A 15,005-nucleotide genomic window follows, 5' to 3' on the forward strand; every position below is an offset into this window, starting at 1 on the left:
TGTCCGTGTTAGCAATCCCTATCTTGTACGCATGTGCAGCCAATAGATTGTGACCTGTTAGCATACCTATGATAGTTCTGCATTCCTTTCGCGAGAGCGTAAGTACGAATTGAGTAAGTTTTTTGTCGTTAGTTCTACACATGAGTTTTGCTGTTTCGCATGTGGTCAGGTTAGTCCACCTAGCTTTAACTTGCCTTTTCATGTGGTCGTCCATTTCATTGTATATTGTGTTTAGCGGTCTCGGTATGTCGTTCTCTTGTTCAAATGGTAGTCTCACAGTACTTTTTGCTATCTCATCTACTATTTCGTTCCCTATAATGCCTTTGTGTCCAGGTACCCAGTAGATATGCAGCCTACTTTTTCCGGCTAGCCTTTCTATGGCCTCCCTACTCCGTCGAACATTTTTGGACTTAATACAATATGAGCTTATTGCTTTTATTGCTGCTTGACTATCCACGTATATATTAATTGTTGAGTTCTTTCTTGTTCTAGTGTAGGCTACCTCCGCGGCCTTCCCCACAGCAAAAACTTCCGCTTGGAAAATACTGCTGTGGTCTGGCAGCTTGATAGACTGCCTTATTCCTAGTTTTGAGCAGTAGATACCCGCTCCCACTCCGTCTGGAGTTTTCGAGCCGTCTGTATAGATGTGAAAGGTTCTATGGCCAGGCTTCATGCCTTTGTGCCATCCCTCCTCTTCAATTGTAGTGCGGAACCTTCTTTCCCAATTAAAGTACGGAGTCATGTAGTCTGTGCCACCTGAGCTCCACTTTCCTATTGTGCTGTGACCGAAGGTTCTGCAGATGAATACCCCCGCAGCCATTAGCCTCCTCGCGGATTTCGCTGCCAGGTTTTCTGCCATGAGGTCAATAGGTGGCATGCTGAGTATCATTTCCAGCGCCGCCGTTGGAGTGGTCTTCATCGCTCCTGTTATGCACAGGGCAGCGAGTCGTTGAATCCTTTCCAGCGGCATTAAGTATGTCAGTTTTTTTGTCGCAGTCCACCATACTAAGGTTCCGTACAGCAATATCGGTCTGACTACTGCTGTGTAGCACCAATGCATCAGGGAGGGTGATAGACCCCAAGTAACGCCCAGCATTCTTTTACATGCGTACAACGCATTACTGGCCTTTTTCACCCTCTCCTCAACGTTGTGCTTCCACAGCAATTTGCTGTCCAATATTACTCCGAGGTGCCTTGCATAATCTTTGAGAATTAGTTCGTTGTTGCCTAACTTCGGGAGGTTCCACGTCGGAACTTTGTACTTCCTGGTAAAAAGTACCATGTCCGTTTTTCCCGCGTTTATCCCTAGCCCTGCGCGAGATGCCCATTGATGTATCGTTTTGAGAGTGCTGTTCATCACATTACTGATGGTGTCCAGGTACTTTCCCGTAACTACTATAGCTATGTCATCGGCATATGCCACTAGTTTAGGTGCCCCTCTGTCAAGTTTCTTAAGAATTTCATTTGCTACTAGTAGCCATAATAGCGGCGATAGTACCCCACCTTGCGGAGTACCTCTGCATGCATATTTGGTGACGCTCGCATCGTTCCACTCCGCTCTTATCTTTCTGCTAGCTAATAGGTGCCTTATCCATAGATAAACCGCGGGTTGCACATTAAGTGACTCTATGCTATTCAGAATAGCATTTTTTGTCACGTTGTTAAAGGCCCCTGATATATCTAGAAATACTCATAGAGCATACTCCTTATATTCTAACGCCTTTTCTATGGTTAGTACAAGTGAGTGAAGTGCAGTTTCAGTGGATCTGCCTTTAGTGTAAGCATGCTGCGCTTTTGATAATTCGTCCGGCGCAATTGTGTCTCTAATGTATGTATCTAGAATCTTCTCTAACGTTTTCAGGAGAAATGAAGTCAAACTAATGGGCCTGTATTCTTTTGAGTATAGAGGGTTGCTTTTTCCCGCTTTTGGAATAAACACAACCCTCGCTTCCCTCCACAATACAAGAACGTAGCTGAACCTCAGGCATCCCCTGAATATCGTTCTTAACCATGGTACCACAAGGTGGCTTACCTTTTGGAGCATGGCTGGGAAGATTCCATCCAGTCCTGGCGATTTATATGGGTCGAAACTTTGTATAGCCCATTCTATTTTGTTGGTTGTAATTACGTTCGTCGGGATTTCGTGCATAATATCTCCTCTTGGTTCGAGATCTGCAATGTCCGCACACCCTGGAAAATGTGTACTGACTAGGTCTTCTAAAGAGTCCTCACAGCTGTCAGCCCACTCCCCGTTAGTTTTTCGTATTGTTCTTGGCATATACGGATTCTTGGATAGCAGTTTCCTGAGTCTAGCCACATCGTTAGTGTCTTCCATACTGCTACAGAAGTCTTTCCAAGATTCTCTCTTGACTTTACATATCTCTTTCTTGTATACTTTTAGTAGATCCTTATACTCTTTCCAACAGAACTCATTGTCAGCAACTTTGGCTAACCTATAGAATTCATGTACTTTACGTCTTTGTGCTCCTAATTCCCTGTTCCACCAGGGAGGCTTCACCTTGCGTTTATTACGTGTTGGAGGGCAGGATCTTTTAAAGGCTTTGACAAGAGTAGTTGCAAACAATTCAACCCCTTTCTCAAGTGCGACGTGTGACTTGTATTTCCGGGGTATCATTGGTGTTTTTGATAGTATATCCCTATACAAGTCCCAGTTCGTATTCTTAGGATTTCTAAAGGATGTAAGCTTGTTTTTTGAGCGGAATATAACCTGAAAGCTTATGTATCTGTGATCAGAGAATGATCAGCACTTCCCATTCCTGAACCATAACATGCCTGCTTGTGTAGAGTGTTAAATCGAGTACATTCTTCGAGGTTGGTCCCACATATGTTGGTTCTTCACCTCTATTAGCTATTTCGAGGCTACTCTGAAAAATATAAGTAAATAGTGACTCGCCTCGGTCGTTTATATCTGCACTTCCCCAGACCGTGTGATGTGCGTTTGCGTCCGTTCCTACCACCAGAGCATGCTTCTTTCTGGCAGCTGTTTCTACCAGCTTCCGAAGTTCCGTCTGTGGTGCTTCTTCATCATGTGGCATATAGCAGGACCCAAAGAGTAGCGTCTCATCCTTGCAGCCCTCCAGCGCCACCACTGTCAGGTCGTCTGAAGAGAGATTATTATCAATATAAGAACATATACTTTTTTTTTGACCATTATCACTGTTCTTACCTTATTTTTTACAATCGGGATGTATGTGTTGTAGTTGTGTGACTTTAGACCGGAGACTATGTTGCCCGATGCTATCCATGGTTCCTGGACTAGAGCCACATCGTAGCCGACTCGCTCTATGTTGAGCAGGAGCTCGGCTGAGGCGTTCTTACTTTTGTGGAGGTTTATCTGAAGGACTTTCAGCATCTCGCCTCAGAACCTTCTCGGGGTTGGATACTACCTCCAAGTCACCCTTCTCCACTTCCTGTATATTGAGGGAGGCTTCCAGGATCTCTTCTATACCGAGATCCTTTTCCACCTCCCCCGCAGCGAGCGTGTTGTGGTTGTCGTCTGTCGGGTTGCGCTTTTTGAGGCGAAGGTGCACGCTACCAACTCCCCAAGCCATCCTCCCGAATCGCGCGTAAAGCAGGTCCTCTGCCGGCTTGTTGATTTGGATGATGTAGTCCTGGCCACCATCAGCAGTTGCTGGTTTTGCCACACTCAACACTTTCCAATCGTCTGTCGGCACGTCCGTGTTTTGTCGTTGTAGTAGTCGCAGCGCATGTTCCGGTTTTACCACTCGCGGAATGAAAACCTTTGCCTTCGGTATTGAGGGAATGCAGCTGCGATCAACAATTTCCAGTGATGCCCCCTCCCACAGGCCGTGAAGCGTTTTTACCGCTTCCTTTAGCCATGTGAGCGTGGGGTCATCCTTGCATTTTATGATTTTGACGCTGCTGAACCACCCTGCTCCGTCAAATGCTGGCATGGGTGCGTCCGGCTCTGCGTCCATTTTTGTAAACAAGGCTTCCAGTAGCTTCATTTCCACTACCTTCCACCGTTCCTGCGACATTCGCCCCAGCTGGTCGCTACGGTCAGTGAGTGCCACTATGAGGTGTCTCTTGGCAATTTCACTGGCCGCTGCCGCTGCTTTCGACGTCGTGGGTCTTCCGTCACCGTTTTTCGGTTTAGCCGTCTCGTGCCTGTGCTTCTGCTTTTTTGATGGGCCTGAGGCTTCACTATCCGCAGAACGCTGCCTCTTGATGGCTAGCTCTTCTTCGATTTTGTTCGCATATTTCGGATTGGAAGCCGCGAACATTGGCTTTGTTGCGTAGAAGGCCCGGCCATTTTTGATCTCCTCTCTGGCCCAAGCCAACCGTTCCTCCTCTTGCTTCGTCAGGTTGGTCTTGCTGCCAAATCGGTCACAAACTTTGACCGCGGCCTTGTATCGGGCTTTGGCCTTCAGCTTCTCTTTATCAGGCTTGATCCTTGGTCTGATCTTGCTATCCGAAGCAGCACCATTGGATCCAGCCGGAGAACGCAGAAGAGCCTCTTCCTCAGCTGTGTTAATGCTCCTGACGCTTTCGTGGTCCGAGTCTTCGTTGACAACGGCACCTCCGCGCTGAAGAGCGTTATGTGGGTGTTTGGCAGTAGAATTACGACCACTGTAGCCTGCTCCCGCTACAATGGAAGTTTTGTTGCTTCAATTTTTACTGGTATTTATCTTTTTCGTACGACCACCTGCTCGACGAGGGGAGCGCAGTGGTATATTTCTATAATGGGGGATTCAACACGGTCCACCACGGCAGCGCCCCATGCCGTGGCAAGGCCTCAGTTACTTCCTAAGGCGGCCCGGTGTTAGGAAGGCGCCGTTGAAATACAGCCGGTCTGGTGAACCCCCTGGCTGCAAACCATCCAATGGGCACGGTGTCGCATAACACCCTGGATTAGGGGGTGGGCTGGGAGAGGAAATAACAGGATGTAGGGGGGTTTAGGGACGACAAAGGGATCTTCGTCGGTACGGTGATATTCGCATGGTGACTGGGTGGCCACCAAGTACGCTGTAATCCCCATGTGGAGCTTCCCTCTTAGTTTGTGTTGGGTTGGCCCCCATGCTATGGGGGTCAGACCACCACTTAAGCCTCATCCCCGCGTCAAGGAGACCAACATGATGAGGAATTGTCGAATGTACTTCGTATGGAAAAAAATTCTCAACATCGTACATATGTAAAAACTTTTTTTTTTTAATTAATGCGATTTTTGAGTGGCTTCAATTTTTCACTTTATGAATTCATGCACTGAAATTGAATAGGCTACAAAATTGCATACTTAGAAAGTTTGTAAAAAATCTGATCAAAAAGTTGAATTTTTTTTTTAATTCTTTTTTAATTTTTTTTCAATTTTTGTTAAATTTTTGTGATTTTTGTACAAAGTTTGACACTTTATATTATAAAATTTTTGGTATACAATGAATTATATTATATTTTTATAAAATTAATATGAATTTTTCATTTATAATTTTTTTGTTATGCAGTGGATATATTTATTCATTAACTTTTTAAATAAATAAAAATTAACTAGAAAAAGTTAGCATGACAAATATTGCGAATGTTGGAAAAAGACAAATTGACTTAATTAAGTGACCACTAGTGTAAATTTATTAATTCAATTAATGGGAAAAAAATATTTACTGATTCAGGTTAAAATTCATTTTCCACACGGAACCTATTTCGGAGTCCAATATTTTGTGAAGGTTATGCCACACAATAGACATATCTTGTATGCTTTTACAAGCAATTCCACTTATTTCAATAAAACTCGTCGCACGAGCAGTTAGCCAGACAAGTTCAAATACATAGAATAACCTCGTCATTGTAATTGTATTGGTATATTTATGTATTGCATACTAAATGCTGATCTATATAGTTTCCCTTTGAAACGCATAAATATTCTAAAAAATTTGAATAGACTTCAATTTAAGTAGGAAAATATCTGTTTCTTCATTATTCTTACTTGAAACTAAGTATTCAGCTCATCGCGCCGCTCACAACAAACTTCCATGTAAGGCAAATCATTTGAGTGTTAAGCTTATTTGCTTACCTTCGCCGACCCTAAATATTTAAATATGTATGTGCGCACCTACGAATATCTAGTGAATATAAGTGTGCATACCTCTATATGTATGTAAACATATGTTTATTCGTTTTTTTTTTTGTTTTGTTCGATTTTTACATAATTTCAAAACTTGCTTTTCTAATTCGTTTGTTGTGTTCATACATTTTTTGTACATATTTATGTACATACGAAAGTGTGTTGGTGTTCAATTGGCTCTGTCATCACCCCAATGGCGTTGTTGTTTAGCTGCTCTCCCCTGCTGGGTTATCACTCATTGTTTCTGTTCTCTTATTTTCCCCTCGCAGCAAACTTCTATTCCATTAAGTTGATATGTAAATTCAAATAAAAAAAAATATCTGTATATCTTTTCTTTTGCTCTCTCCTGCGTAGTTTTTGAAATAACCTGTTCTCCTTTAAATATTTTGTGTAGCAAATCGGGCACGTGTATTTGTACTATGAAAACACAAAAGTGATGGACTGCAGTTCAATGGCCGATACACTGCGTAAATATTATTATAGGTATTATAAAAATAAACTATGCATTACTTGAATTAAGTAAATATTAAATTCTTTTAATTTTAAAGTTATATGAATTTCTTCATGTGTATGGGCATTTCCACCAGAAGGTCCACAGAAGACAAAATATTAAAAGTTAATTTTCCTTCTCTTAGCATACAGATTTTAATAGGGAAGCAATCAAATTTAATCTGTGTATGCATAACCCATTTCGAGATATTTCTGATACTATTGTATATTTATTTAAATTTATTTTTGTTAATTATTATTAATGCTACACAAAACTTTATTCATTCTACAAATGTAGAAATCCAACGTTTATCTTATTTCAGTAAGGTAAAATTATATTTACAAAAACTGTAGCGAATTTCGAGCGGTCCAAAACTTAGTAGTGTAACAAATTATAAGAAAAATGTTGACAAAACTTTTATATGATGGTGATTTCATTTTTATTTTTACCTGGGGGTTTGTTTAGTATTCAAATTAGTATTTTGTTGCATGACCCTTATTCTTTAGAATTGTAGCACAACGGCGTTGCATTGAGTCAACAAGTTTTTGATATCTGTCAAGCGAAATCGACTCCCATGCGCTCTTTACAGCTTCCCTTAGTTGCGTATTAGATGTTGGCTTGCGTTGGGCTACTGCCTCCTTGACATCAACCCACAAATTTGCAATGGGGTTTATGTCTGGTGACTGTGGCGGCCATTCCATTGTAAAAAGATCGTACAACTGACAAATTGATTGGGCAATCTTTATTATTTTTGTGTAGAGCCATTCGTTTTTTGAAGATAATCCCTTTCAAATTTACATCAAACATTTATTTTTTAAAGATAATATCTTTCAAATGTTGGCCGCAACTGCAACGTAATTCGGCCATCTGTAAAACCCAAATTTTGAATGACTCGCTGGAGGACTTCGGTCGGTATCTCGTGAACTACTTTGGTAATGTTGGCTTCCAATGCCTCAATTCAAGCTGGTTAATCCACCAAGCATTTAGACTTTACATAACCCCACATAAAAGTTCAAAGGTGTGATATCACACGATTTTGGTGGTCAATCCACTGGCTCACCGAAATAATGACACAGTAAATCCATTGTTTCACGGGTGTATGGCAAGTAGCATCGTCTGCCATCTTATTGGAACCAAATGTTGTGGAGATCACTCCCTTCAATTTCCGGCATCGAAAAGTCGTTTATCATGGCGCAATAGCGTTCGCCATTCACCGTTACATTGGCGCCAGTCTCGTCTTTGAAGAAATATGGGCCAGCCCATAGGCCGCTCCAAACAGTTTTTTTCAATGAATGTAATGGTTGTTCTTGAATGGCTTCGGGTTGCTCTTCACCTCAAATACGGTAAACATTAAGCCAAAAATGGGCCTCATCGCTGTACACCATAAGTTGGCCTGAGCGCGCGATTGACACTTTTCACAGAGCGTCGATTTTCGTAATACAGTTGTACAAAGTGTAAGTCTTTGAAATTTTTTGTGGAAAACAGATATAGAGACAGATCTATATGTGTCTGCAGCGAAAGCCAAGCTGCGCTCATGACCTTAGACAGCCCCCAACCACTTCAAGGGTAGTCGAGTCCTGTAAATCCAGGCTGAACTATATCGGTAGACATAATATCCTGATGCTAACATGGGCTCCAGGACACGTGGGTACCGCGGGTAACGAGATCTCTGACTCTTTCGCCAGAATGTCCGACCGATTGTCGCAGTTCTTCCTGTCACTAAGCAGAGGGCACTGTAAGAGGCTGGTTGGACTGATGACGGGCCACGTTCTATAATCAAAGCGCATGGAGAAGGTGGGCATCTCAGACATTGCACTCTGCCCAGCATGTGGAGAGGAGGATGAGACGGTGGACCACTTCCTGTCCGTTCTGTACCCCGCCTTCACTCGAATCAGGCTTGAGGTCTTTTGCACTGATGCCCTAAAAAGCAACCACCATGGCTCCTTGGCACCCCAAGAACTACTCAGATTTCTGCGGAGGCCGGGTAGATTTAAAGAAAATTAAAAAGGGAGTCCGAGCGTAGTACAATGGAATTAATGTTTTCTGAGTGCTGTACTTGCTAGTCCGACGACAAAAAAACTAAAGTCTTTCTATGATGAAATGTCAATGAATACTGAAACAAATTATATATTTATTGTAGTGTGACAGTAGTCACGCGTGATCTGTTAAAAAACGCTATTGGAAAAAGTGCCTCCAATCTGATTATCCCTTATAAGCCATGTCATACACTGATGATCAAAATTCAACTTAAACGCTAAAAAAAGTCATAACGGGAAATGGGTTGAGGGGTTACTTTCGTTAGCGTGTATTCAGAAATTTGGCTAAGTAAAATTTCAATGTCAGGGACATTAGTTCTATTTTTCTGTTAGTTATTGATTCACCAAAGTATACGTTTGACGATCTGAACTTTGAATTGTGCAATCAAATTTAACGATTTGTAAACATAACTGACCTGTGCCCACGATGATTATTCCAGTTCTTCTGAAAACAAATGCCAAAATGCAATGTCTGACCGAACAAAAAATTTGTCGCTATTACTTACAAACAAATTGTGACTCTAATCATGACGCATTAAAGCTTCTGGATGTTCGCCTGTATTGTCAATGTCATTTACATGTTTTGATATTTCGCGATAAAGCTCCTTTCTGTCTATTCGATTTGATTTTATATATTATAAAGTACGTAGTTGTTTACATACTGCGTTTATTACTATTGGTACTCTCACTCGATTTGTTTGTAAATATGTCTGTACGTATCTCTTACAATTGATTGCACACAGCCATTGATGTTTTACTTCTGCCTTTATTTAACTAGTTTGCATATTTATGTGTTTATGTCTACAAATCGCAAATAGCTACAAACGTCTGTGTTTGCGTTGATACCCAAAATGGGTTTGATTGCATATTTGATACATATTTGTGAAAATTATTAGCACCATGCAATTGTCAATCCATGCTTAGCCATAATCACGTCGGCTACGGACATAACAAATTACTATTGATAATTTCTAATACAAATTTGCATTTAATTTTTTTGCGTACGTGATTTAAATATTATAATTTCTTTATCACTTTTTTGTGTGGTTGCGTTTTCTTTTTTTTTAATTTATGTGGTGAATTTTCATAGAATTCAAAGCTTGGTTTAAACGAGATCAAATTGCGGACTAGCAGTTTTCGATTTATAAATTTTAGTTTATTTTATTTTTAATTTTTTGTATATATATATTGTATTTTTTTAAATTTCTTTTTATTTTTTAATTTTTTTTATTATTTATTTATTTCATTTAATTTTTTTTTATAATTTATTAATTTTTCAACGCTTGATTTAAACGAGATTTAATTTAATTTATTTTATTTTTAATTTTTTGTAATATATATACATATATATATATATTTTTAATTTTTTTTGTAATTTTTTTGTTTTTTAATTCTTATTTATTTTTTATCTATTTATTTCATTTAATTTTTTTCATAATTTTTCAACGCTTGGTTTAAACGAGGTCAAATTATGGGCTAATAGTTGTCAATTTCTAAATTTAAATTTATTTTTTTTAAATTTTTTTTATATATACAATATATATTTTTTGATATTTCATTTACTTAATTTTTGTATTTTTTTTTTTCATAATTTTTCATGTTTGTCGGTTATTTTTTAGGTAATGCTTCTCCATTTCTTTTTTAAAATTTGTTTTTTTTTGCAAAAATTCAATATGAGTAACGACTGGCCAAGCCGCGGCCTCGGTCATAAAAGTTGTACTCGTTTCCGGTTCATCTTCGACCAAAAATTGGCGATTTTTACATTATTTATAAACCTTTATTTTTGGAATATTTTTGTATAAATTTGGCATCAAAGTCAACATTTTCTATTGAAATATCTACTTTCTTTAAAATATCTATCAGCTCCACCGGTAGGTCCTAAAATATAGTGGCGTTTTGGAAAAAGAGAACATAGACGAGCGTACGACAAAACGATCAAGCTCAAAAGAAAAAGTTCTTTTCCATGCTTTCAAGCAAGGATGATAAAATTGACAGGAAAAATAAAATTGCAAGGGAAACGGGAGAGGTACTAAATTCTGCTTTTCAAAATTCTTTTGCATGAAAATTCTGTAAAAATCAAAAAAAAAATTCTGTCCAGCCTAAATTCTTTTGGTTCAATATTCTGTATTTAAAATTCTGTATGATCAAAACGATGGAGAACTGAAATTCTGTATATTAAAATTCTGGAATCAAAATTATATTATTTTCGATCAAAATGCTGTAACAATATAACCAAATAAGCAGAGAACCTAATAAGCACGCTTACCTGAATAGCACATTTATTTTATGAATAATGGAATTCTGATTTTATAGAAACAAAAATTCAAAAATTCATTCAAAACAAAAGTTATTACATTATAATGGCGAAACAATTATTATATTATTAAATTTTTAGCAATTCACTTTATAAAAGAAACATGCCTTAATATAAGCCTTTTTTGTTATTCTTTTAATTCTGTTGTTTGCTTTTACAGCCTTCTTCGTTTGACTACAATAATTTTGTGACCATTTTGAATTTTAGCTAGTTGTGCTTTCGCACAAACCAGCTCGCCTTTTAGATCATTAATTAGTTTGTACAACCCTGAGTTTCATTTCCCAACAATAACTTTTAGCCGTCGATGCCAAGCCTCAATACTGTTTTGCGTTCTGGGGAAAGCGATATTGGACTCATCGTGCACTGACCAAAATTTTGGTGGGTATTTTGGTATACAATGAAAGAATGGGAATTGATTAAAACAGTTAGGTATTTGAACGAAGTATACAGAAAATATTGCAATTATTCTACAATATATTTTGTCTGAAGCTATAAATACATACAAACATATGTATATTTGCTTTATGTAAATCTGTTTTGATAATATAGGAAACTATATGGGTCAAGACAAGTCTTGTATTGGAAGTATTTTGTTTTGCAAAACTCTATATTGAAAAATCGGAAGAGCATATGGAAAAATAAAAAAGTGCGCACTTTTTTTATTTATCCATATGCTCTTCCGATTTTTCAATACAGAATTTTGCAATGCAGAATTTTGACAATACATAATTTTGATTTACAAAATTTAAAATTACAGTGTTCCGCAATACAGAATTTTAACATTACAGAATTTTGCATTACATATTTTTGAATACAGAATATTGAATACAAAATTTTAAATACAGAATTTTGAACCAAAATCATATTGTACCCAACCCAAGGGAAACTTCGACTGCCACGTCACAGGGGATTCGCCGACCGAATTCGGAACAATCATTTATTATTCACACACTCGTCCAGTCAGTCGTTGTTCAGACGGCAACAAAGTGACATTGTACTGATTCTTTTTCATATATCTCCAACACAATCTCAGTTTTTTTTTGTAAACACTTCCCCTGTTACGTCAGCCCATCAGTTGATTCTGTTAAATTCGCTCCGGGCCCAATAACGATATGTTATTGAACACATCTTTTCAATTGTTTTACTCTGAATTCTGCCCGCTTATTTCACACGTTTTCACACACTCGTCCAATAAGTCGTTCGGACGACAACGAAGTAGCATGAACGGAGACTGTGTTACGTCAGCCAATCAGCTGATTCCTTCAAATACGTTGAGTGCTGCCTAACGGTCTGATGTTAGCCACACCCAAGAATGATAGAGCAGAAAATTGCGCCCTACGAATTCGCCGTGTCGTAAGAGTCCATCAATAAACAAACAAAAGGAAGGGGAATTACTTGTTTGTGAAGAAGAAGAATAGACGAAAGTAATGGAAACAGCCAAACTCAAGAAATTATGCGTACACACACATACTTTCTAGCCACAGCGTCTTTCGCATACAAACCCATCAATTTAACAACCGGCACTTCGTTTGCATTAGTTTGCTTGTATTTGTTTAGTTTTAATCTCACAAATTACAATATTACCAAGCCATTCACAGAATTTTCACAAACATACAATTTCTCCTACTTTCTCTACAATTTCTCCTACATACTTTTGTTTTGCATTGCGAAGAGAGCCGACGTCAGAGTAAATCAACTGTTGTTTAATGGCGCCACCTTCAGTACTCAATTCGCCTTGGGCCACACCTCTGAATTATTTTCACCATGCTAACAAGCACAAGAAGTGAAGATCGAAGAATATGCTAAGGTTTACGAAAGTAAATGTAGGACTACTTGTTGCTACGCTAACAGGACACCGAAGCTTTGGTTCTAAGGCTGCCAAGTTTCCTATGGTGTACAACACCTTCAGGGTAATAGTTCACCACTGCGAAGGTTAATACTTTTTAGACACCTTCGTGATATGCTTATCGCTTAGATTTTTCAAAATGTCGTTTTTTAACGGTTAGTACCAGGTTCGGAAAATTCTTTTGTGTATCCTCACCTCAGATGAACCTTTTTTACAGTCGAACCTATACATAAATACTCGTATTTATACTTGTAATCTCGCCGTACTTGTAATCTTGACGGCGGCCGCCGTAGCCGAATGGGTTGGTGCGTGATTACCATGCACAATTCACAGAGATAACGTTGGTTCGAATCTCGGTGAAACACCAAAATTAAGAAAAACATTTTTTTCTAATAGTGGTCGCCCCTCGGCAGGCAATGGCAAACCTCCGAGTGTATTTCTGCCATGAAAAAGCTCCTCATAAAAAAAAAATATCTGCCGTTCGGAATCGGATTGAAACTGTAGGTTCCTCCATTTATGGAACAAAATCAAGACGCACATCACAAATAGGAGGAGGAGCTCGGCCAAACACCCAAAAGGGGTGTAGGTATATATATATATAATACTTGTAATCTGTTTTCGATCTGACCATTTAAAGATTTAGTGGACTAACAAACTAACGCCTATTTCAGTTTTGGAGCTTTAAACCGAGCACACTCACAAAGCGTGACAAGCGTTCTCCACTACTCGAAAATGTAGTTGAAAATCGGTATTCCAAGATGACGTATGCAGTGGTCATATGCACGAAATCACTTTCCATGCGCTTTGTTATGAGTCAATATACCGATTAATTAAAATAACAACAACATATTCAATATAGCACCTATGTATGTGATTTGAATCGACACCTGAAAAAATACCCCTGATATAAGTAACTCCAACTACATACAAATCGGTTGTTCATATTATATATGCATGTAGGTATGTATGTGCGTGAGTTTATGGATTACGATATTGTTTAAAATGCGAAATGCGATTGTCACCAATATGTTTTTTTTTTTTTTTTTTTTTTTTTAACAGGAAAAATATTTCATAAAGGGTGGTTAAGTTTCAAGGGCAGGTGTTGATTTTGAATAAAATACAATTTTTTTTGGAAATTATTGTCATTTCTCTTTATTATGATAATATTGGTATGGCTCAATTACGATGGTCCAAATTTTCAATGACGCTGCGGCATAATTGAAGTTCTATGCCATTAATGTGCCGAATTATCTCATCCTTTAGCTCTTGAATTGTTGCTGGCTTATCGACGTACACCTTTTCTTTGAAATGACCCCAAAGAAAGAAGTCCAACGGTGTCGTTGACGTTTAGGTGTGGTTCACATTCAACATCGGCACTTCAAATTTAACCACCCTTTATTTGTTTGACAGACCACCGTTCGTTTGCACTCTTTCACTGTACTTTTGCCCGACTGAAATTACTTTTTTTTGCTTGTGTATAAAATTTACGACCTTATGATAATGAACGTCAAATTGTAGTTTAAACAAATATAAATAATTACTTTTTGATTATGGCAAAGCCATTATCATGAGTCTCGACTAACTTCCGTCAAAGTTGCTTATTGATTAAAGAGTTTAATTTCGAAAATTTATAATTCATTTTTATTGATGTTAAATAAACAATTATTTTGCACCTCGCACCGTCGTTAGTATTATAATATTTACTATATAATAATTAACTCGTATTCTCTATTTTTGATTTGCTTGCAGGTAATTGGGCGTAGAATGCTATCCAATTTTCACAAATTAATGCGGTGCTCTTCGAGCGTTTTGCAATCTTCTACACCAATGGGTGGTGGCGGCGGTCATTTTGCCGCCAGTGATGGTGTAATCAAATCACGATCCTCACCCTTTAACATCAACGATGACGATCCCAATATTGCCACTTGTTCGGGGCATGGAGATTGCCTGAATGGCACTTGTCTCTGTGAGATCCGTTACGCCGGCGATGAGTGCAGCGGTTTCAATCTGCCATACTATGCGGGCATTTCGGCAGTTTTCTACTTTGTAGCACTGGTTTCGGTTGTGCAACTATTCATCTGTATATTTGCCGAGTATCAGCGTTTGAAGCAGCCATCATTTCTGCGTGCTTGTCGTCTTACAACACAAAAAGTCTTATACTTCATGGTATTCGTGGCGGCAACACTAAGAGGGGCATATTTTACGACACCGGTTAGTAATGC

The 15,005-nt window shown here is 38.6% G+C and overlaps 1 protein-coding gene across 6 annotated transcripts in view; it reads left to right on the plus strand.

Annotated features, from left to right (window-relative positions):
• The window catches only part of LOC128865199 (uncharacterized), a 107,141-nt gene that overhangs the window by 62,832 nt on the left and 29,304 nt on the right, over positions 1-15,005 (plus strand). For all 6 annotated transcript variants that reach the window (XR_008454769.1, XM_054105307.1, XM_054105306.1 and 3 more), the window contains one exon: positions 14,533-14,994. Coding sequence is in view for 5 of the 6 variants with exons in the window: in XM_054105307.1 (XP_053961282.1) it covers positions 14,548-14,994 (447 nt within the window). In the remaining variant the exon portion in view is untranslated. The remainder of the gene's footprint in view (positions 1-14,532; positions 14,995-15,005) is intronic.

Source organism: Anastrepha ludens, chromosome 5 (genome assembly GCF_028408465.1).
Source record: "Anastrepha ludens isolate Willacy chromosome 5, idAnaLude1.1, whole genome shotgun sequence".
In the NCBI taxonomy this organism is placed as follows: domain Eukaryota; kingdom Metazoa; phylum Arthropoda; class Insecta; order Diptera; family Tephritidae; genus Anastrepha; species Anastrepha ludens.